Source organism: Charadrius vociferus, unplaced genomic scaffold, assembly GCF_000708025.1.
Source record: "Charadrius vociferus isolate BGI_N301 unplaced genomic scaffold, ASM70802v2 scaffold315, whole genome shotgun sequence".
Taxonomy (NCBI): domain Eukaryota; kingdom Metazoa; phylum Chordata; class Aves; order Charadriiformes; family Charadriidae; genus Charadrius; species Charadrius vociferus.
In genome coordinates this window covers 90,211-114,595 of record NW_009648453.1, presented here as the reverse complement: position 1 = coordinate 114,595, position 24,385 = coordinate 90,211, and the positions used below count along the sequence as shown (strand labels likewise).

Sequence of the window (24,385 nt, the reverse complement as noted above, 5' to 3'; positions counted from 1 at the left end):
CAGCTCTGCCAATGCCAAAGATTGAATGGGACAAGAATGAAGTTTTAATTGATCAAACATCCAGTGCACTTAAGATAACCAAGGAAGAAGTATCTAGAAGTGAGGCAAAAACTGAACTTATCCTGCCTGCAGCAGTGAGGGATGATAAAGGCACTTACACTGTGAGAGCTTCTAATCGTCTTGGTACTGCATTTCGCAATGTGCATGTTGAAGTGTATGGTAAGGATGTGACGTTTTAATAAAATGACAGCTAATAAAATGCTTTTGCTTTTTTCTTAATGTAATTCTATGCTGTATTGCTTTCATACAGATCGTCCTTCTCCACCAAGAAATCTTGCTGTTTCTGATATTAAAGCAGAGTCATGCTATTTGACATGGGATGCACCTCTTGATAATGGTGGTAGTGAAATTACCCATTACATTATTGAGAAACGTGATGCTAGTAGGAAGAAATCTGAGTGGGAAGAAGTCTCCAAAAGTGCTGTTGAGAGAAGACTTGGGGTAATTTATAAAATACCTTTATTGCACACTTTAGTATTCATAAAAAATAACAATAGTACACTTCTGATGAAAGCTGCAACTTGCATAGATACCTGCGCTCATGCTCCTGGATGCATGCTCATGCTCATGCATCGTTACTGGATGAATGTTGCCCATCTGTGTATTTATGTTTTCATCATGTGACAAAACAAAAGGAATTGTTCACTTGCTACCTAATCTCAGCTGAGTTTAGAAGACATCTTCCTTTCTATTTCCCAGCATGATCCATAGCTTTACTGACTGCGAAAACAAACATGATGACATTTTTATTTGTTTGGTCCTATGCACGTGAAATAAGAATATCCCTAGGGCATTACATACAGTTGTGTAGTACATAAACATAGGTATGTTAATGAGATTCCAAGACAGAATTTAAGGTGAAAACTGCTGCATAACTTCACATAAGTTTATTCTCAAAGTAGCCAAGTATTGATTTAAATCTTATTTTTTAGGTATGGAATCTTGCAACAGATGAAAAATATCAATTTAGAGTCCGGGCTGTAAACAAATATGGAATAAGTGATGAATGCCTCTCAGAAAAAGTTGTTATTAAGGATCCCTATGGCCTTCCTGGACCTCCTGGAAAGCCAAAAATTTTAGACCGCACCAGATCATCAATGCTGGTGACTTGGGAGCCTCCTTTGAACAATGGTGGCAGCCCAATAACTGGCTATTGGCTGGAGAAGAGAGAGGTGGGAGGTGTCTACTGGTCACGTGTTAACAGGGCTCCAGTAACAAAACCATCAGTAAAAGGTCTAGAGTACAATGTCCTTCGTTTGGCTGAAGGTGTTGAATACCAGTTCAGAGTTATGGCTGAAAATCTTGCTGGAATTGGCCCTCCCAGTGAACCATCTGATCCTGCCTTAGCAGCAGATCCCATATGTAAGTATATAATTTGTATGACTATTTTTAAGAACTATATCACACCAGAAACAAAATGTTCTACAGTTATTTTTATTGAATTTAGTACAATTAATCCAATGCTTTGTTTTCATTAAACCAAAAAGAATATGTTGACACAAAATAGTTTCCCGATTTGATATTTTTTCAGTGTTTTAAAAATAACTAGCATTAATTTACTTTTTTATCTCTTTTATAAATGTTAAACTGTGATTACACCAATGCAAACACTGCCAAATCAACTTGAGTTCAGAATCGGATTTTTAAATTATTGTTTTTCTTTACTGTTCGAGTTCAGTCTTTATGCCTTGTACCTCAAGTATGCCTTAATAATACATGTAATTAGTATGCATGTTCTAGGATTATACACTCTATGTATGACAAGAAAATGAAAACACTTGCATTTTTCTAGAAACTATTCAGAATAATGTAGGCAGACACTAACTTTCAGGTAATTTTTACTTGCTCTTGTTTTACAAGTTGTGCCTGGTCCACCATCTTGCCCAGAGGTCAAAGACAAAACCAAATCATCTGTAGCTCTTGCATGGAAGCCTCCACAAAAAGATGGCGGCAGTCCTATAAAAGGATATATTGTTGAAATGCAAGATGAAGGTAGTACTGAATGGAAGAAGGTGAATGAAGGAGACAAACTCTTTCCTACTTGTGAATGTGTTATTCCCAACTTGAAAGAGCTCAGAAAATACCGATTCAGGGTGAAAGCTGTAAATGCTGCTGGAGAATCAGAACCAAGTCCTGCAACATCAGAAATACCTGTCCAAGATATTCTAGGTAAGTGTTCTTGGAATTAATTTAGATATTTATATCTAAATGCCACCTACTGCTGTGAAAGTTCAAGCAGGATGCCAAGCAAGCCGAAGTCAAAACAGAACAAGCAATTATGCAAAAGCGTAACAAAAGAGTGACACGCATGTTTAAAAGTGTCATGATGACCATTACCAGGGCAAGGTCCATTAGAAAACTGATGAGCACCTACAGTCATACTAAGGAAATAATGTGTATTTTATGAAGAAATGACTGCAACAAACTTTTTTATTCATATACTTCCCAGCTACTTTTTGCACACGCAACATTTCTCAGATGAACATGCGTTCTGCATGTTTCTGTGGGGTTTTAGCTCGGTGCTGACAGAAATTTACTTACTGTAGTTTTTAAAATTTGTATATTAAAATGTTTTTGCAGAGGAACCAGACATCTTCCTTGATATTGGAGCACAGGATTTCCTCTCTTGTCGTGCTGGCACAACAATTAAAATCCCAGCTGTTATCAAGGGTCGTCCAGTTCCAAAAACATTTTGGGAGTTTGAAGGAAAAGCAAAAGCAACAGCAAAGGTTAGTAAAAGAAAAAGCTTTTTTCTACATGTGTTTCTAGACATTTAAGCCTCTCCCCTTGTATATTTACATTATTTCCCTTTGTTTATAGGAAGGAGGTCATAATGTACCTGAAGAAGCTCAGGTAAAGCAAACAATTTTTGTAACTTTAGTATTGTTAAATTTTTTAAACATAAATATTTAAAATTGATCTATAACTTCTATTTCTTTCTATAATACACAGGTGGAAGCAACTGATACACGTTCAGTGATTATCATCCCTGAGTGCAATAGAAGTCATTCTGGACGATACAGTATTACAGCAAAGAACAAAGCAGGACAAAAAACTGTGCATATCAGAGTCAATGTGCTTGGTATGGTTTACACATATCGAAGTATTCAAACACTAGGTTTTAGTCTTATTTTTCCACATACTTATGTAAAGTTGTTTCTGTTGTGCCTTTACATTGACAGATGTCCCAGGTCCACCAAAAGACCTAAAAGTAAGTGATATCACAAGAGGTAGTTGCAAACTTTCATGGAAGATGCCAGACGATGATGGCGGAGATAGAATCAGAGGCTATGTTATAGAGAAAAGAACTATTGATGGGAAAGCCTGGACTAAAGTCAATGCAAACTGTGGAAGTACTTCCTTTGTTGTACCTGATCTCATAACTGGCCAAGAGTATTTTTTCCGGGTACGTGCAGAAAACCGTTTTGGTGTTGGCCCTCCTGCAGAAACCATCCAACGGACCACAGCCAGGGATCCAATCCGTAAGTGAAATCAAAGTCAAACAAATTATTTAAAACCAGATAGTTCTGTACAGTGGATTTACTCATATTTCTGTTTTGTTTGTGAAGATCCTCCTGATCCACCTATTAAACTGAAGATTGGCCTTGTAACCAAGAATACAGTGAGCTTGACATGGAAACCACCAAAGAATGATGGTGGAGCTCCTGTTACACATTATACTGTTGAATGTCTCCGCTGGGATCGCACTGGAGAAGTGAAAGAGGCTTGGAAGCAATGCAACAGACGTGACGTGGAGGAAACCAAGTTTACTGTTGAGGATCTTGTAGAAGGTGGAGAATATGAATTCAGAGTCAAAGCTGTAAACATAGCAGGTCCTAGTAGGCCTTCAGCCACCGTTGGCCCACTTGTTGTCAAAGACCAGACATGTAAGTACTAACAGATACCAGTAAATGTAAATTCTGTTTTAAAAAATGAAGTATTTTTGTATGTTAATTTTTTCAACTTTTCATTGTAGGCCCACCATCTATTGAACTCAAAGAATTTATGGAGGTTGAAGAAGGAACAGATGTTAACATTGTGGCCAAGATAAAAGGTGTACCCTTCCCCACATTAACATGGCTAAAAGCTTCTCCAAAGAAACCAGATGACAAAACACCAGTGCTGTATGATCAACACGTCAACAAGATCATTGGTGAAGATACTTGCACCTTATTGATTCAGCAGTCTCGCAGAAATGATACAGGCTTATATACTATAACAGCTGTAAATAATCTGGGAACTGCTTCAAAGGAGATGAGACTAAACGTTCTAGGTAGGTATCAAGAACTCTTACATATTGCATACATTGATAGCATTCATGTGATACCTTACTTTAATAGCATTTGAATTAATTACTCTTTATAAAAATGTATCTTTTAGGTCGTCCTGGACCTCCAGTGGGACCCATTAAATTTGAATCCATTTTGGCTGATAAAATGACAATATCATGGCTTCCTCCATTAGATGATGGTGGTTCTAAGATTACAAACTATGTTATAGAGAAAAAAGAAGCAAATAGAAGGACATGGGTACCCGTTACTAATGAGCCTAAGGAATGCTTATTCACTGTTCCCAAGCTGATGGAAGGCCACGAATACGTGTTCCGCATTATGGCACAAAACAAATATGGTATTGGAGAGCCTTTGGATAGTGAACCAGAAACAGCACGAAACCTTTTCAGTAAGTAGGAACATGCTTTCAAATTATGTCAGTTTTCATACACTGGTATGTGTACAGCATCTATTAAATATCACTACTGCTTTTCTCTCTTCATGTAAGTAAATTTTCTAGAATAGCTTGAAGAGTCTTAGCATTAGTAGTTAGGTCTTAAATGCATGTGTAGTACTTAAAAATACTTTTCCCCCTCTTTGTTACATATTAAAATACAATCTCGAGCCTTTTTTAGGGTTTAAACATATGAGTAAGTGTTTATCTAGTAAGATTCAGGTCATTCTGTTGTATTTGAGACGTTATTGACCTCATAGATCAAGAAGAGTCAATTTCCTGCCTTCAGTTTTCAAAGAGAAATTAGAGTGTCTCTGGTGTAGGAGGAATGCTAGGCTGGCAGGAGAAAATCATTCTTAAAACATCCAAGGTTAAGTTGGGCACTGAAATGAGGTAGTGATCCAGGAAGGCCAGAAAACCTCTTTTTTGACAATTGTTATTTGAAGGAAAGATACTTTATGTTTCACAGAAGCATGGGTACCAACATAGGGATGGGAAGGTGAATGAGGGAAAGGGTCTCATGCGGATAGGTAACTACCTAATGCAACTGTAACCGTGTGAGTGCATAGCTCTGTTTTGCACTCTAGCTATCTCCATCTTCCTTTAGGTTCTTTTTTTTTTTACAAGCTATGTGTGAATTTTTTCCCCCAGCTGTTCCTGGACCTTGTGACAAGCCAACAGTTAGCAGCATAACACGTGATTCAATGACTGTAAACTGGGAAGAACCAGAACATGATGGTGGCTCTCCTATTACTGGTTACTGGTTGGAACGCAAAGAGACTACCGGAAAGAGATGGACCAGGGTTAACCGGGATCCTATCAAACCTATGGCACTGGGGGTTTCATACAAAGTTACAGGTCTTATTGAAGGCTCTGAATACCAATTCCGTGTTTCAGCTATCAATGCAGCTGGTGTTGGTCCACCAAGCATGCCATCTGATCCAGCAATTGCTAGAGATCCTATTGGTAAGTATTTTAGATTCCTATTTTTGAATTTGAAAAGATTCAAATAAGAACATAGAATGTATTGTTATGCTGTAATGGTATGATGATATTTTTCAGCCCCACCTGGCCCTCCTATTCCAAAAGTTACTGATTGGACAAAGTCTTCTGTAGATTTGGAGTGGACTCCACCACTAAAGGATGGTGGTTCTAGGGTCACTGGCTACATTGTTGAGTATAAAGAGGAAGGAAAGGAAGAATGGGAACGGGTAGGTGGAAAACTATTATCGAATCTGTGGGTTTTGTCTCTGTGTGTCTGTCAAAAGAAATCCCTCCAGAAAATACATTTTTTACAAATTTTCACTCTGTAAGTTTTTTTCTAAAAGTTCATCTTTTTGCACCATAATTATCTTCATATCTTTAAAATATAAGACCAAATGTAAAAGCCAGCAGTTGAGCCTCCACAGCATCAACTTTGCAGTTTCCTAAACTTAGAATTTTTAAATTTCTGTTTAAAGATGTGAGAAAATACATAGGTAATTTGTGATAAAAGAACAGAAGACAAGACCAAGTAAGAACTGGCACAAAAGTAAGTCTCACTGTTATCAGACTGAGCCAAAACTTTTGCAGCTGCTGTGTTCCTACATTTTCCTACTTTTTTCAATAATGCATTACTGAAAATTTAACTGATGCATACCTTGGCTACTTTTTGTATATCCATAAAAATTTGGGTGCATTTTAAGAAATACCTAAATTTCCTCCACTGTTTCCAGGTAAACCGGCTTCATATTGGGGTTTAAAAAGAACAAAGGATTCCCATTTTTTTCCACTCTCACTTATATGAGTTTATTCATCCAATAACACATGTAATTATTCTGACACCACAGACTATTTTTTAATTGATGTAACATCCTTGTCTGTTAGAATTATCAAAAAGGTGAATCTTCAGAATACCTTGGATGTCCGTGTCCTGTATTTCTTTACACAGATTCTGAAGAATTCTATGTGAGCTGGATCCATGTATGCTTAAGAGTCTTTTGTGCTTGCAAATCTGAAACAACATATGATTTAAGATTTGATTCAAACATCACAAAGAAATTTATGATTCCTTGATGTTAGCTAATGTTATAATATTTTTTTCTAGGTAAAAGATAAAGAAATTAGAGGAACGAAGTTTGTTGTGGCAGGACTGAAAGAAGGATGTTTTTACAAATTTAGAGTTAGAGCAGTGAATGCCGCTGGCATTGGAGAGCCTGGAGAAGTTACAGACATCATTGAAATGAAGGACAGAATTGGTATTTATCATTTACATTTGCATTTTTAGTACCTCTAAGTCAAAGTGAGAAAAAAGTATTAATTGAGTATTTTTGTTCACCTCCCACAGTGGCTCCTGATATTAATTTGGATGCAAGCGTCAGGGACAGAATTGTTGTTCATGCTGGAGGAGTAATTCGTATCATAGCATATGTGTCAGGAAAACCAGCTCCAACAGTGACTTGGAGCAGGGATGAGCAAGCTTTACCAGAAGAAGCCAAAGTTGAAGAAACAGCTATTAGTTCTTCTTTAGTCATTAAGAATTGCAAAAGGAGCCATCAGGGTATATACACTCTTCTTGCTAAAAATGCCGGTGGTGAGCGGAAGAAGACTATTATTGTTGATGTGCTAGGTAAATAGCAACTTCAATCCTTGTGAACAAGTAAAATTTTGTAACATTCAACATGTGTACTTAAATAGTCCATTTCTTCTCTGTTTTCAGATGTGCCAGGCCCAGTTGGAATGCCGTTCCTTACTGAGAACCTAACCAGTGACTCCTGTAAATTGACATGGTTTACTCCAGAAGATGATGGTGGTTCTCCTATTACCAACTATATAATTGAAAAACGTGAATCTGACCATAGAGCTTGGACTCCAGTAAGCTACACAGTTACAAGACAGAATGCTACTGTTCAGGGACTCACTGAAGGGAAAGCCTACTTTTTCCGAATTGCAGCTGAGAATATAATAGGCATGGGTCCATTCACAGAGACAACAAAAGAGATTGTCATTAGAGATCCAATAAGTAAGTATATTTTCGGGTTTGGATTATTGTCGTATGAGATGAATATGCAGAAAAATGCATTTAACATATTTTTTTTTGTTTATTCACAGCTGTTCCTGACCGTCCAGAAGACCTGGAAGTAAAAGCAGTTACCAAGAACTCTGTTACATTAACTTGGAACCCTCCAAAATACAATGGAGGCTCAGATATCACCATGTACGTTCTAGAGAGCCGTCTCATTGGAAAGGAGAAATTCCACAAAGTTACAAAGGAGAAAATGCTTGATAGGAAATACACTATCGAAGGCTTGAAAGAGGGTGACACCTATGAGTATCGTGTGAGTGCTTGCAATATTGTGGGGCAAGGCAAGCCATCATTTTGTACAAAGCCAATCACATGCAAGGATGAAATTGGTATGTATCTTTTTCATATTTCTTTTGAAAACAGGGATTACATTTACTGATTCCTCACTTTTTCTTATTAATATTGCTGACATTTGTGGGCATTGTGTTTTTTAACATTGTCTTTCAGCTCCTCCATCACTTGACCTTGACTTTAGAGACAAGCTTATTGTTCGGGTTGGTGAAGCTTTCAGCCTGACTGGACGTTACTCAGGCAAGCCAGCACCAAAGGTTACTTGGCTAAAGGATGATATTGTTGTGAAAGAAAATGACCGTACAAAGATCAAGACAACTCCTACAACTCTTTGCTTGGGGGTACTAAAATCTGTCCGTGAAGACTCAGGGAAATATTGTGTTACTGTAGAGAACAGCACAGGATCAAGAAAAGGATTTTGTCAAGTTAATGTTGTTGGTAGGTTTTACTGAAAAACAGTATTGTATGTGATTTTTAGTAGTGATTAGAATTCATTGAATTATATAAAATATAAATATTAAAATGTGTTCTTTGTTACAATGATTTTATTTACTGCATTCTCATTTATACTGAAATACTATTTATTAATTTTGAGTACATGGTTAACTCTGGCTTAATTTGTTCAGCATGAATAATTTAATGTCTCTACATGCATAGAGAGAATGTCAATGCTTTAGAAAATATCGATCACCAAATACCTTATAAGCATTAAGGAATTAAGTCCAGTGAGTCAAACACATATTAAAGAGGAATAGTCTTCAGGTCTTGATTCCTTATTAAAACTGTGATGCAAAGTTTCTAATTTCATAATATATTTACTGTATTGATACTGCTTAATCTATGTTATTCTGTGAAGTTCATATAAAAGCATGGATATGCTTTATTTTTTCTTAAACAGATCGCCCGTCACCTCCAGTAGGCCCAGTTATATTTGATGAAGTTCATAAAGATCATATGATAGTTTCCTGGAAACCTCCATTAGACGATGGAGGCAGTGAAATTACAAATTACATTATTGAGAAAAAGGATGCACACAGAGACCTGTGGATGCCAGTTACATCTGCCACAGTTAAGACAACATGCAAAATTCCTAAGCTGCTTGAAGGAAGAGAATATCAAATTCGAATTTATGCTGAAAATCTTTACGGCATAAGTGATCCTCTGATCTCTGATGAGATGAAAGCCAAGGACCGTTTCCGTATGTTATTTATTTGCTATCTGACTTTATACTTTAATCATTACTCTGTTTGTAGTCCTCAGAAACTCTTCTGTTTTTTCTCCCTAGGTGTTCCTGATGCACCTGAGCAACCCATCATTAAGGATGTTACCAAAGACTCTGCAGTAGTGGTTTGGAACAAACCATATGATGGAGGCAAGCCAATAACAAACTATATTGTAGAAAAGAAGGAAACAATGGCTACAAGATGGGTCAAAGTTACCAAAGACCCAATTTTCCCCAGTACTCAGTTCAAAGTACCAGACCTCCTTGAAGGCTGTCAATATGAATTCCGTGTTTCAGCAGAAAATGAAATTGGTGTTGGTGATCCTAGTCCTCCATCAAAGCCCATTTTCGCTAGAGATCCAATTGGTAAAGTATTACATTTCATTCCTCATTGAAATTTTAATGCACTCTTCATTTCAGTTAGAAAATCAATTTAATAGTTTCATTTTCCCCCCATTTCTTTCCCTTTTTGCTTTTTTAACAGCAAAACCAAGTCCACCTGTTAATCCAGAAGCAGTAGATAAAACTAAAAATTCAGTTGATTTATCTTGGCAACCACCACGCCATGATGGTAACGGCAAGATAATTGGTTACCTTGTTGAGTATCAGAAAGTTGGAGATGAAGAATGGAAAAAGGCCAATCTTACAGCAGATTCTTGTCCTGAAACAAAATACAAAGTCACTGGCCTTACTGAGGGTTTGACCTATAAGTTCAGGGTCAAGGCAGTCAATGCAGCAGGTGAATCAGAACCAGCCCATGTTCCTGATCCAGTAGAAGTAAAGGACAGACTTGGTGAGTGTTAATAAAATCAGATAAGTTTACCTGAGAAGAGATCTTTTTTCCTCATTTTCTAAAAAACATATCATTTTGATTCCAGAACCTCCAGAGCTGATACTTGATGCTAACATGGCCCGAGAACAGCATGTAAAAGCTGGAGATACTCTGAGACTTAGTGCGGTTATTAAAGGTGTTCCATTCCCAAAAGTTTCTTGGAAGAAAGAAGATCATGAGGTCTCACCCAAAGCTGATATTGAGGTTACAGGAGTTGGCAGTAAGCTTGAAATTCGTAACACTGTCCATGAAGATGGTGGAATTTACTCCCTGACAGTTGAAAATCCAGCTGGTTCAAAGACTGTTTCAGTAAAAGTTGTTGTCTTAGGTAATCTTTTTTATGTTCCTTTATCATGCATGTTTTTATTCTATAATTAGAGATTAAGAAAAAAAGGAATGTCTGGAAAATATCAATAACCTGAGTTACAAGAAATACACAGTAGAAAAAGGACCAAAAAATACATGAAATATATTTATTTCTCTTGAAATTTACTAAGTTTTGTAAAAAATGCTTTGGTTATAGAATAAATAACAGATTCCATTTTTGTCAATATTAGATAAGCCCGGTCCACCCAGAAATCTGCAAGTCAGTGATGTTAGAAGCGACTCTTGCTATCTCACTTGGATGGAACCAGAAGATGATGGAGGCTCTGTCATTACCAACTATGTAGTGGAAAGGAAAGATGTAGCTTCTGCACAGTGGGTAGCCATCTCATCATCCTCCAAGAAACGCAGTCACATGGCTAAATATCTGATGGAAGGCACTCAGTATCTCTTCCGAGTTGCGGCTGAGAATCAGTTTGGTAGAGGTCCATATGTGGAAACACTCAAGCCTATTAAAGCTATAGATCCACTCCGTAAGTGTTTTTCAGTTTTATGATTTTTTTTCTTCACATTGTTCTTGGTAATTTTTGAGATTATCTTTTTGGTACTAGTGTGAACATGCTACACTGCTACCATAGATTGGCTGTCCTGTTAACCATCTTGGTTTTGTATTTTAAAAGATCCTCCTGGGCCACCAAAGAATCTGCATCATGTAGATGTTGACAAGACTGAAGTTTCCCTTGTTTGGAATCGACCAGATCGTGATGGTGGTGCTGAGATAACTGGATATTTGGTGGAATATCAAGAAGATGGTGCAGATGAGTGGACAAAGTTCCAGACAGTCCCTATGCTAGACTGTGTTGTTACAGGCCTACAAAAAGGAAAAATATATAAATTCCGTGTGAAAGCTCAGAATATTGTTGGTCTTAGCCTTCCAGATACAACTATACCAATAGAGTGTCAAGAAAAACTAGGTAATTTTTATTTTTCATGTTATTTCACTGATTCTTTCTCTCTTTATTTAAGCATTTCCCCTGAAAAGGTAATTTCTATTTTTCTCTAATTTCAGTACCTCCATCCGTGGAACTAGATGTGAAGTTAATTGAAGGTCTTGTTGTTAAAGCTGGCACCACAGTAAGACTTCCTGCCATCATGAGAGGAGTGCCAGTTCCCACTGCAAAATGGGTTACTGATGACACTGAAATTAAAACAGATGGCAGATACAAGATTGAGACTGACAATTATTCAACTGTGCTTACCATCAAAGACTGTGTAAGAAAAGATACAGGAGAATATCTACTCACAGTATCTAATGCAGCTGGCAGCAAAACTGTTGCTCTGCATCTTACAGTTTTGGATGTTCCTGGCCCACCAACTGGTCCTATTAATATTCTTGAAGTAACACCAGAACATATGGTTATTTCTTGGCGTCCTCCTAAAGATGATGGTGGGAGTCCTATAATAAATTATATTGTTGAGAAGCGTCAATCAAAGAAAGAAACTTGGGGAGTGGTTAGCTCTGGAACAAGTCACACAAAAATTAAGATTCCACGACTGCAGAAAGGCTGTGAATATATTTTCCGTGTTCGGGCAGAAAATAAGATAGGCATTGGTGCACCCCTTGATTCAGAACCAACAATTGCTAAACATATGTTTGATCCACCATCCCCACCTGGTAAACCAACTGTTTATGATATTACAGAAAATGCTGCAACAGTGTCTTGGACCCTACCAAAATCCGATGGCGGAACTCCAATAACTGGTTATATACTTGAACGTCGGGAAGCATCTGGTAAATGGGTTCGTGTCAATAAGACACCAATACTTGATATGAAATACAGAGTCACTGGTCTTTTTGAAGGCAACACATATGAATTCAGAGTTTTTGCAGAAAACATGGTGGGCTTAAGCAAACCATCTCCAAGCTCTGATCCAATAAAAGCATCACGTCCTATCACTCCTCCCGGACCACCTATAAATCCAAAATTAAAAGACAAAACCAAAGAAACAGCTGATCTTGTGTGGACAAAGCCCCTCAAAGATGGCGGCAGCCCCATTCTGGGATACATTGTGGAATGTCAGAAAACTGGAACTAAGGAGTGGAATAGGATTAATAAGGATGAACTCATTAGACAGTGTGCCTTCAGAGTACCTGGGTTAGTAGAAGGAAATGAATATAAATTCCGAATAAAAGCTGTTAACATTGTGGGAGAGGGAGAACCAAGAGAACTGGCAGAAACTGTACTGGCAAAGGATATACTTTCTCCTCCAGAAGTAAGCCTAGATGTGACCTGTCGAGATTTAATTACTGTCCGAGTAGGCCAAACAATCCGCATTACTGGTAAAGTAAAAGGCAGGCCAGATCCTGACATAACATGGTCTAAAGATGGCAAAGTACTAGTCCAAGAAAAGAATGTTGAAATAGTCCATGACCTACCTAATGTTGAACTGCAAGTGAAAGAAGCTAAAAGATCTGATCATGGCAAATACATAATAGCAGCGAAGAACAGCTGTGGACATGCTCAAGCTTTTGCTGTTGTTAATGTACTTGACAGACCTGGACCATGTCAGAACCTGAAAATAAGCTATGTCACAAAAGATTCTTGTATGATTGCTTGGGAGAGTCCAGTGGATAATGGTGGCTCTGAAATTACAAACTACATAGTAGAGTGCCGTCAGCCAAACCAGAGGGGATGGTCAATTGTCTCTTCTGATATCACTAAACGGTTAGTAAAGGCAAATCTTATAGAGAACCGTGAATACTTCTTCAGAGTTTGTGCAGAAAACAAAATAGGTCCAGGTCCTTGCATAGAGACCAAAACTCCCATCCTTGCCATCAATCCTATTGACAAGCCTGGAGAGCCAGAAAATCTTCACATTGCAGAGAAAGGAAAGACATTTGTATATCTGAAATGGAGAAGGCCAGATTATGATGGTGGAAGTCCCAATTTAAGTTATCATGTTGAGAGAAAACTGAAGGATTCAGATGAATGGGAAAGGGTTCACAAAGGCAGCATTAAGGAAACACACTACATGGTAGATAAATGTGTTGAAAATAAGATTTACCAGTTCCGAGTTCAAACCAAGAATGAGGCAGGTGAAAGTGACTGGGTAAGAACAGCTGAAGTTGTTGTGAAGGAAGATCTGCAGAAACCAGTGCTAGACTTGAAGTTAAGTGGAGTGCTAACTGTGAAAGCAGGTGACACAATTAGAATTGAGGCTGGAGTCAGAGGAAAACCACAGCCTGAAGTTGTATGGACGAAAGACAAAGATGCCACAGACCTAACCAGATCTCCAAGAGTCAGTATTGAAACAACTTCTGACACATCTAAATTTGTTCTCACAAAATCAAGGCGTAGTGATGGTGGGAAATATGTGATTACTGCAACTAACACAGCTGGTAGTTTCGTAGCGTATGCCACTGTTATTGTCTTGGATAAACCAGGTCCTGTAAGAAACTTGAAAGTCACTGACATTTCAAGTGATAGATGTACTGTTACTTGGGACCCCCCAGAAGATGATGGTGGTTGTGAAATACAGAACTACATCCTGGAAAAATGTGAAAGCAAGCGTATGGTTTGGTCTACATACTCTTCCTCTGTCCTAACAAACTATGCAAATGTGACACGCCTCATTGAAGGTAATGAATATATATTCAGAGTTCGTGCAGAAAACAAAATGGGCACTGGTCCACCAACAGAAACACACCCAATTATTGCAAAAACAAAATATGATAGACCTGGACGCCCCGACCCTCCAGATGTCACAAGAGTTAGCAAAGAAGAGATGACTGTAGTTTGGAATCCACCAGAATATGATGGTGGCAAATCAATTACAGGATACATTTTAGAGAAGAAAGAGAAACGATCACTAAGATGGGTTCCTGTTACTAAGACTGCAATACCAGAGAGACGCAAGAAGGTTACTAATCTCATCCCTGGTCATGAATATCAGTTCCGTGTCAGTGCTGAAAATGAAGTTGGACTTGGAGAACCAAGCTTACCATCAAGACCTGTGGTAGCAAAAGACCCAATAGGTATGATACTACTGTATTCTACTGTATTTTGTTTTAATCTTAACATAACAGGTTGCTAAAATGCCCAACTGTGTTCTTATCTGCAATTTTTTTTGTCCTTCAGAACCACCCGGTCCTCCCACAAACCTGAGAGTGGTTGATAGCACAAAGAGTTCCATAACCCTTGGCTGGGGAAAACCAGTATATGATGGCGGTGCACCAATTATTGGATATGTTGTGGAAATTAGACCAAAAGTTGAGGGTGCTGATCCTGAAGCAGGATGGAAACGATGCAATGTTGCTGCCCAAGTTATTCATACGGAATTTACAGCCACCAGCCTGGATGAGAACCAGTTATATGAGTTCAGAGTTTCTGCCCAAAACCAGGTTGGCCTTGGCCGACCAGCTGAACTGAAAGAAGCTGTGTCTCCCAAAGAAATACTTGGTGAGTTTTCCCATCCTCTTTATGAGTATTTACACAGAATTGTTATTTGCTCTGGTTTTATTCTATGTCATGTGCTAAACTTTGCATTTTCTTTCCTTAATTTTTTTCTTTCAGAACCTCCCGAGATTGAGTTGGATGCAAGCATGAGAAAGTTAGTCACAGTCAGGGCAGGATGCCCTATTAGACTTTTTGCCATTGTTAGGGGTCGCCCAGCGCCAAAAGTCACCTGGAGGAGAATGGGTATTGACAATGTTATCAGAAAAGGACAAGTTGATCTGGTTGACACTATGGCCTTCTGTGTCATCCCCGATTCAACACGTGATGACTCGGGCAAATATTCATTGACGCTTGTTAATGCAGCTGGAGAAAAGGCTGTATTTGTGAACGTCAGAGTCCTGGGTAAGTAATGAGAGAAATACCTCTAGACAATTTTTTAACTATATAGAATATTCATTGCAGGATTTTCTATGACCCCCAAGTGCTATGGTTTTTGAGCACAACTGTATCAGCTAACACTAACTCTCCCTTGTATAGGAAGCTGTTAGCCCCCTTTAATTTTAACTTATTAAAGAAGAAAAGACTAGCATAAATTGAAATTTCTTTGTAGATACTCCTGGGCCTGTGTCGGACTTCAAGGTTTCAGATGTCACCAAGATGTCATGCCATCTTTCGTGGGCACCTCCAGAGAATGACGGTGGTAGCCCCGTGACTCATTACATCCTGCAGAAACGTGAGGCTGACAGGAAGACCTGGGGAACAGTCACTGCAGAACTAAAGAAAACTAGTTTCCAAATAGCTAACCTTGTACCTGGAAATGAATATTTCTTTAGGGTAACAGCAGTAAATGAATATGGGTCAGGTGTTCCAAGTGACATACCAAAACCAGTTCTAGCAACAGATCCTCTAAGTAAGTATATCTTTATGCATATTTTATGTTTTTTCTCTAATTCTAATAAGATTTTGCTTTTTTTGAAATTTGGTATTCCTAGATTGAACAATCCTACTACCTACCTAATGATTAACATAAATATTTCTGTGTCAGTTTGTTTCAAATAATACAATATATGAATATAATACCTTTGCAACTGTTAAGAATTTTGCTTTTTTCCATGTTGTCCTTGTTCAGTTACCATGGGTAGCATCCAATAATTCAACAAGTATTCAATAGTCATAAAATCTTGGAAATTCAATGTTTAATGTGTTTCTTTTTTTACCTTGAAAGGTGAACCTGATCCACCAAAGAAACTTGAAGTTACTGAAATTACGAAGAATAGTGCTACTTTAGGCTGGCTGCCACCACTGCGTGATGGAGGTTCTAAAGTTGATGGATATATTGTTAGCTACAAAGAAGATGACCAACCAGAGGATCGCTGGACAGAATATTCAGTTGTTAAAGATCTCTCCATTGTTGTAGCTGGTCTGAAAGAGGGAAAGAAGTACAAATTTAGAGTGGCAGCAAGAAATGCTGTAGGAGTAAGTTTGCCAAGAGAAACTGAAGGACTATTTGAAATTAAAGAACAACTCAGTAAGTAACAATTTAAATACTACCTATGTTGCACTATTCTGCTTTAATAATGAAATGAGCAAGAATTCTAGTTCTTTGAGTGAGTCCCAGAAAGACATATGCTTTATGAAGTCATCTGGAGGGTTATGGTTAAGTGTATTGAATATTTTGACAGGTTAGAAAGGATAAGAGTTGACCACTAATGCAGAATTATTAAAGAATTTTACAGGTGTGGTTTCAGTTGGAACCAGAAGATAGGAACTAAGGAGAACTAACAAATACCTTCAATGAACTTAAAATGAAAGACAGAAAGAGTCAGAGTGATAGTTTGAGAGATAAATGGGGCTAAAAGTGGGAGCTATTTTAAAATAAGAGAAAACAACTTGTTCATATTGTAGAGTTGGTTGAGAATATAAAGCAAAAGGCAGGGAGAACAGGTTGGCCTAATGAAGGTGGTAGGGTCCCTGAGGCACAGGAAGACATAGGAGTAGGGAGCAGATGAGAAGAGCCTTCTTCATTTATCCGATGGAAAGAAGAAGAGAGAGTTACAGGAGCAAAAGAGAATGAAAACTAGCCAGTGGCAGGAAGAAAAGTACTCCAAACATACTTCCAGGTTTCGTTTGGAAGAAATCAGAAATATTTTGTGCAAAAGAAGTAGTAGGATAAGGGACTCTACTTGAATAACGCAGGAGTATAAAAAGATTGACTGTGTAAATGGGTTTAGTTCATTGAGAACTTCAGTCTTTCTTTTCTCCTCCTTCTTGTTTGTCTTGTAGAAAGTCAGCAATAAGTGAGAAATGACAAGTTCCAGTTATAAAGAGGAATTATGTGTCATGCATTAATAGTGCACAAGTCTCTACATGTGCACAAGTCTCTCTATAAACATGTGCACAAGTCTCTCTATAAACATGTGAGAAGGCAATCCATATTCAAACATATTCTCTTATAAGATGTACAAGAATGTAAAAGTAAGACTGGAATAGATATTGCCCACTGCAGAATCTCTAGTTGTCCATAAGTGAAACCTAAATTAAAAATGATCAAATAATTCATGTTGGTGATTCCACTTGAGCGAGAGGCAGAGAACTTTTAAACGAAAACATAAGAAAAAGTAAATTAATATGTCACAGAAATTGAATTTATATGTCTGTGTGGTATTTTTCAGTCCCACCTAAGATCCTGATGCCTGAGCACGTTCACATTAAAGCTGGAAAGAAACTGAGAATTGAAGCTCATGTATATGGGAAGCCTCAGCCAGTCTGTAAATGGTTGAAAGGAGATCAAGATGTACTTACATCCAGTCGCCTTGCTGTGCATAAAGCAGAAAAATCTTCTGTTCTTATCATTAAGGATGTGACTAGAAAAGATTCTGATTTTTACACTCTTACTGCAGAAAATAGCTCTGGTACTGACAGTCAGAAAATCAGAGTCGTAGTCATGGGTATGTTCCATTTGATTATTTTTAAACCCAGCTTTATACAAACCTAGTTTTGCTATATTCCGGTGGTTACCATTTTCTTTCATCCCTTTTTTCTCAATATGTGTTTTTGTGCAGATAAACCAGGTCCACCACAGCCTCCATTTGATATTTCTGAAATAGATGCTGATGCTTGCACTCTTTCATGGCATATACCTCTCGAAGATGGTGGCAGTAACATTACAAACTATGTGGTTGAGAAATGTGATGTAAGCCGAGGAGACTGGGTAACAGCTGTAGCTTCTGTCACAAAGACAAGCTGCAGAATTGGAAAACTGATTCCTGGAGAAGAGTATATGTTCCGTGTTCGTGCTGAAAATCGTTTTGGGATTTCTGAGCCTCTTAATTCTGGCAAGATGATTGCAAGGTTCCCATTTGGTATGTCAGTTTTTGACATCAGTGTTTCTCTTTTTAGACCTCCTAGTAAGAAAGCATGCGTTTGATATCCATCTTTGTGTTTCTTTCTAGATGTTCCTAGTGAACCAAAGAATGCACGTATTACCAAGGTCAATAAGGACTGCATTTTTGTTGCCTGGGATAAACCAGATAGTGACGGAGGCAGTCCAATCACTGGTTATCTCATTGAGCGCAAAGAAAGGAACAGTTTACTGTGGGTGAAAGCCAATGACACAGCTGTGCGCTCCACAGAATACCCTTGTGTGGGGCTCATCGAAGGTCTGGAGTATACTTTCAGAATTTATGCACTGAACAGAGCTGGAGCCAGTAAACCTAGTAAACCAACTGAGTTTGTCACAGCAAGAGCACCAGTTGGTAAGCCAAACATGCCAATAATTTGCAACATACTACTGTTTTTATGGTCATTTTCAATATATCTGCAACTCTTTATGATCTTCCATTTGCTCTTATGTTTATATGTTCATGTTTAGCATGATCGCACCATGTGGGTATGCTGTAAATAGGATCCAGCACTATTAAAGCCGTTTTTTAATATGTTAGCTATTTTGGCAAAACAGATTATAACATGATCTTATCTGCCTTAGATCCCCCTGGAAAACCCGAAGTTATCGATGTCACTAAGAGTACTGTGTCACTGGTGTGGACAAGACCAAAGCATGATGGTGGTAGCAAACTTATTGGCTACTTTGTTGAAGCTTGCAAATTACCTGGTGATAAGTGGGTTCGGTGCAATACCACTCCACATCAAATACCACTAGAAGAGTACACTGCTACTGATTTGGAAGAAAATGCTCAGTATCAATTTAGAGCCATCGCCAAGACAGCAGTTAACATTAGCCGACCTTCAGAACCTTCTGATCCAGTGACCATTCATCCAGAAAACGGTAAGAGATGTAAAAGCATTTGAGAACTCTGATAAGAAACTGCATATTGAACTAACACTAATGTGAAGAATGAGATGTTCATCTCTTACTAGACTGATTAACTCTTGGGCTCTTTCCTTTCAGTTCCCCCCAGAATAGAGTTGGATCTGTCTATGCAGTCACAGCTTACAGTAAAAGCTGGAACTAATGTGCGTCTGGAGGCAAATGTATATGGCAAGCCAATGCCAACAATCACCTGGAAGAAAGAAGGAGAAGTTTTAAAGCCATCAAAAGGTGTTAAGATAACCACCAAGAGAAATCTTGCTACAGTTGAGTTGTTCAGTGTTAACAGGAAGCAAACGGGAGACTATACTATTACTGCTGAAAATGCAAGTGGATCAAAGTCAGCAACCATTAGGCTTAAAGTACTTGGTAAGCTAAAGGCTGTCTGTTAATAAATACTTTTATAGTTAAATGATACAGCAAGAGATAGAGCTATAACAATGTGATGTTAATTCTTCTAGATAAGCCTGGTCCACCGGCCTCCGTTAAAATCAAACATATGTATGCAGATCGTGCAATGCTTTCTTGGGAGCCTCCTCTGGAAGATGGAGGTTCCGAAATTACTAACTACATTGTAGACAAGCGTGAAACAAGCAGGCCAAACTGGGCCCAAGTCAGTGCCAATGTACCCATTACAAGCTGCACAGTGGAGAAACTAATAGAAGGACATGAATATCAGTTCCGCATCTGTGCTGAGAACAAATATGGTGTTGGAGACCCTATCTTTACTGAACCAGCAGTTGCTAAGAATCCATATGGTAAGTGCTTTGTTGGATAGCTTCATTAGTCGCTGACTTTTTGTGTACACTTATGAATGTGAACGTAACTTTCAAATAAATCTTCACAGATGTACCCGGACCTTGTGATCCACCGATAATTAGCAATGTAACAAAAGACTTTATGACTGTTAGCTGGAAGCCGCCAGCTAGTGATGGTGGATCCCCGATAACTGGTTATATGCTTGAGAAGCGTGAAACTAAGGCTCTTAACTGGACAAAGGTAAACAGAAAGCCTGTCATTGAAAGAACTGTTAAGGCTACTGGACTCCAAGAAGGAACAGAATATGAGTTCCGGGTGATAGCATTGAATAAGGCTGGACCTGGCAAGCCTAGTGCACCGTCTAAAGCAGTGTACGCTCGTGATCCTCAATGTAAGCTGAAAGTCTAAGATATTTTCCATGGTTATTTCCAAATACTTTTGTACAGCATTTGGTATGAAAACTTTATGTTATTTTAATTCTCAGATCCTCCTGGCCCACCTGCTTTCCCGAAAGTGGTTGATACTACTCGTAATTCAATAAGCCTGTCATGGAGCAAACCAGCATATGATGGAGGAAGCCCTATTATTGGTTATCTAGTGGAAGCAAAAAGAGCTGACACAGACAACTGGGTCAGATGCAATCTACCCAAGAATTTACAGGCTACACAATTTGTGGTAACAGGGCTAATAGAAGATACAGAGTACCAGTTCCGTGTTTACGCTGTCAATAAGATTGGATACAGTGATCCAAGTGATGTTCCTGATAAACACACCGCCAAAGACATTTTAAGTATGTTCACTGAAAACAAAATACCTTGTTGACTTTTGCTTTAATTCATGAGATGGGTTCCAAAGACAGGGTTTATCACAGATCACAGAAGCAGATTAATTTGGAATGTGTCATTTCTCAAAAAATGTAGGCTAAAAGTGGCTAATTTGGAAGAGAATAGTGCAGTTAGGAACTGGCTAGAATCTGACTGGTGTCTGCTTTTTTCGTTTGGATGCTGGATACTCTTCTGCCTCCTATTTTGGGTCTTCAGGAATTTTTTCTTTCTTGAGTCCTAAAATTAGACTTTTCGTATCTCTTTTCTATTCTTAAAATTTTCAGTCTTCTTCATGTCTTCTAAATAATTTGAAGCCAAGATTACTATTCTGAGCATCCGTGTGGCACACTATTTAATTGTATGACACTGATTCCTTAAGAGTCATGCTGGCTTCTGTATGCATTTTGCTGTATGTACGTATGTATGTACGTACGTAGATTGCTTCACAGAACTGTCCTGGTTCATGATAAACAGTACAGTCCAGGAGGCTTTGAAACTCCTCTGAGTTCTACAGGAACTAGGGGACTTCTTCATATGATAAGTAATGTAAATGGTGGAAAAAGCAAGAAAAAAAGAAAGTGAAATCAGTGCAAAAAAAAAATGCTGTTTGCAGATGATCTTGAAATGGGAATTGGGAAACTAATTCACTGACATCATCACGGGCATAAGAACAAGTTGGTTAATCTAGTGAAATGCCAGTAAATGTCACAGAAACTTTAGTGATAGTTTTAAAGATGATGTTTTAATTGCATGGTTTTTGTTAAACACGCAGTTCCTCCTGAAGGAGAACTTGATGCAGAACTAAGGAAAGTCCTTGTGTTGCGTGCTGGAGTCACAATGAGACTTTATGTGCCAGTAAGAGGACGTCCACCTCCAAAGATTACATGGTCTAAAGTGGGTGCCAACCTACGAGATAGACAAGGATTAGACATCAAGTCAACTGATTTTGATACCTTCCTGCGTTGTGAAAATGTAAACAAATATGATGCTGGAAAATACGTCCTCAGTCTGGAGAACAGCTGTGGCAAAAAGGCATATACAATTGTTGTAAAAGTACTTGGTAAGTGTCAGGGTTTTCCCCATTCTAAGATATTTGTTAACTTTTTAACTGATAATTTTTTGTATTTTGTTTACTAAATCAAATATGGGGTTGTTGTGTTTATCTAGATACTCCAGGCCCTCCAATTAACCTGATTGTAAAGGAAGCATCTAAGGATTCTGCTTTCATTACATGGGAACCTCCACTAATAGATGGTGGCAGTCCAATCACAAATTATGTTGTTGAAAAACGTGATGCAGAAAGAAAGTCATGGTCCACAGTAACAACAGAATGTCCAAAGACAAGCTGCAGGATAACTAACTTAGAAGAAGGCAAATCTTACTTCTTCAGGGTTTTTGCTGAAAATGAGTACGGTATTGGTGACCCCTGTGAAACTCGTGATGCTGTTAAAGCTTCTGGTAAGAAAAAAGAATTCATTTCGCCTATTTTAGTATTCAAATAATTTTTATTTCTAGCTTGAATGGACACTTACTGTGCTTTTCTTCCTTCTAGAAACACCTGGGCCAGTTGTGGATCTAAAAGCTTCAGCTGTAACAAAATCATCCTGCAATTTAGTATGGAAAAAACCAATCAGTGATGGTGGAAGTCGTATTTTTGCATATGTTGTTGAGGTCCTGATTGATGAAGATAAATGGCAAGAAGTCATGCGGGCAAAGAACCTCCATTTTTCAATGAGAGACCTAAAAGAAGGACAAGAATACACTTTCAGAGTGAGAGCCCAAAATGATGCTGGATGTGGAACTCCAAGAGAGCTCACAATTGTGGCAAGAGATGATGTTGGTAAGAAGCAATTTAAGATCATTAATTCCACGTTTCACTTACCCAAATTACATTTTTTTTATGCTTACTGTATATACAAATCAGATGCTTTTAAAACAGAATCTTAATTTTATCAGAGTCTATGCATAGTTGAATAATTGGTTTCTTTTATTTTTACAGTGGCACCTGATCTTGATTTAAGAGATCTAACTGATTTGTGCTATACAGCTAAAGAGGGTAGCAATTTCCGTCTTAAAATCCCAATTAAAGGCAAGCCTGTCCCAGCTGTAACTTGGAAGAAAGATGAAGACCAGGCACTTACTGAGAGTGGAAGAGTTGCGTTTGAATCTACAGCAGTTAACACCACACTTGTAGTACATGACTGCCAGAAAGCTGATGCTGGAAAATACACAATAACTTTGAAGAATGTTGCTGGCAGCAAGGAAGGCACTATTTCTGTGAAAGTTGTTGGCAAACCTGGCATACCAACAGGTCCAGTGAAATTTGAAGAAGTCACAGCCGATGCCATAACCCTAAAGTGGGGCCCTCCAAAAGATGACGGTGGTTCAGAAATCACTAACTATGTCCTAGAGAAGAGAGATAATGTAAACAATAAGTGGGTGACTTGTGCCTCTGCAGTCCAGAAAACCACCTTTAGAGTTACAAGACTTCATGAAGGAAATGAATACACATTCAGGATCAGGGCTGAAAATAAATACGGAGTAGGTGAAGGTCTTAAATCTGACCCTGTCATTGCAAAACATCCATTTGGTAAGTATCCATTATAATTTTCAAAATTGAAAAAAATGTTTTAGGGGTGATATTTACTTTTAATGTTACTGCATTTTTTTAATATTGTTTAGATGTGCCAGATGCACCTCCACCTCCCAACATTGTTGATGTTCGGCATGAATCTGTATCTTTAACTTGGACTGATCCCAGAAGAACTGGAGGATCACCAATCACAGGTATATCCCCAAAAGCCTCCCTAGAATTCCAGTTCTTAATAATTCTTTCTTTCTGTCAAAGGGTAAGATAAAACTATCAGGTGTTTATGCTTTGAATTGATTGATTGATTGAGTGATTTCAGTTTTACATCATTCTCTTTCTCTATTATGATTTTTTAAAAAAAATTAACTTAGAAGTCGGGAAAAAATTAACTGAGAAACAATGTTTTTACACAGAGCCAAAATATCTAAGGAAAGAAAAACAAAGTCACCTGTATGTTACGTAACTTGGGTTGATAAAATTTGCAATTACAAATGCCTCATTGCAGTTACAAATTACATACATCTGTAATGTATGTCCACATCCATTTCTCAATCTGGTTTTCCATGATCCTCTTGCACAATGCCTATGTGACATGCCATACCGGCAGTAAAATGTTTCACAATGCTATGAGAAATGAAGATTTCTAGAAAACCCCTCATATTTTCATCCCACCATTTATCTTCTAGGTTATCACATTGAAGTCAAAGAAAGAAACAGTCTTCTGTGGAAGAGAGCAAATAAAACACCAATAAGAATGAAAGATTTCAGAGTAACAGGGTTAACTGAAGGTCTGGAATATGAATTCAGAGTAATGGCAATCAATATGGCTGGAGTAGGTAAACCAAGTCTGCCATCTGAACCAGTTGTGGCACTTGATCCTATTGGTAAGTCATCAGGAGAATAAAAAGGA

The 24,385-nt window shown here is 38.1% G+C and overlaps 1 protein-coding gene across 1 annotated transcript in view; it reads left to right on the top strand.

Annotated features, from left to right (window-relative positions):
• The window catches only part of TTN (titin), a 244,945-nt gene that overhangs the window by 173,669 nt on the left and 46,891 nt on the right, over positions 1 to 24,385 (top strand). Inside the window, 43 exon segments of the mRNA XM_009885623.1 lie at positions 12 to 219; positions 311 to 501; positions 993 to 1,422; positions 1,921 to 2,229; positions 2,641 to 2,789; positions 2,881 to 2,913; positions 3,013 to 3,142; positions 3,243 to 3,542; positions 3,630 to 3,947; positions 4,037 to 4,333; positions 4,441 to 4,740; positions 5,437 to 5,751; positions 5,848 to 5,996; positions 6,872 to 7,022; positions 7,112 to 7,393; positions 7,484 to 7,786; positions 7,876 to 8,178; positions 8,297 to 8,578; positions 9,039 to 9,338; positions 9,426 to 9,728; positions 9,847 to 10,155; positions 10,241 to 10,522; positions 10,752 to 11,051; positions 11,199 to 11,492; positions 11,588 to 14,554; positions 14,658 to 14,978; positions 15,093 to 15,377; positions 15,586 to 15,885; positions 16,201 to 16,503; positions 17,648 to 17,923; positions 18,038 to 18,337; positions 18,428 to 18,730; positions 18,961 to 19,260; positions 19,384 to 19,671; positions 19,764 to 20,060; positions 20,150 to 20,452; positions 20,546 to 20,851; positions 21,658 to 21,945; positions 22,053 to 22,343; positions 22,438 to 22,725; positions 22,885 to 23,475; positions 23,568 to 23,672; positions 24,162 to 24,359. Coding sequence (XP_009883925.1) covers positions 12 to 219; positions 311 to 501; positions 993 to 1,422; positions 1,921 to 2,229; positions 2,641 to 2,789; positions 2,881 to 2,913; positions 3,013 to 3,142; positions 3,243 to 3,542; positions 3,630 to 3,947; positions 4,037 to 4,333; positions 4,441 to 4,740; positions 5,437 to 5,751; positions 5,848 to 5,996; positions 6,872 to 7,022; positions 7,112 to 7,393; positions 7,484 to 7,786; positions 7,876 to 8,178; positions 8,297 to 8,578; positions 9,039 to 9,338; positions 9,426 to 9,728; positions 9,847 to 10,155; positions 10,241 to 10,522; positions 10,752 to 11,051; positions 11,199 to 11,492; positions 11,588 to 14,554; positions 14,658 to 14,978; positions 15,093 to 15,377; positions 15,586 to 15,885; positions 16,201 to 16,503; positions 17,648 to 17,923; positions 18,038 to 18,337; positions 18,428 to 18,730; positions 18,961 to 19,260; positions 19,384 to 19,671; positions 19,764 to 20,060; positions 20,150 to 20,452; positions 20,546 to 20,851; positions 21,658 to 21,945; positions 22,053 to 22,343; positions 22,438 to 22,725; positions 22,885 to 23,475; positions 23,568 to 23,672; positions 24,162 to 24,359 — 14,548 coding nt within the window.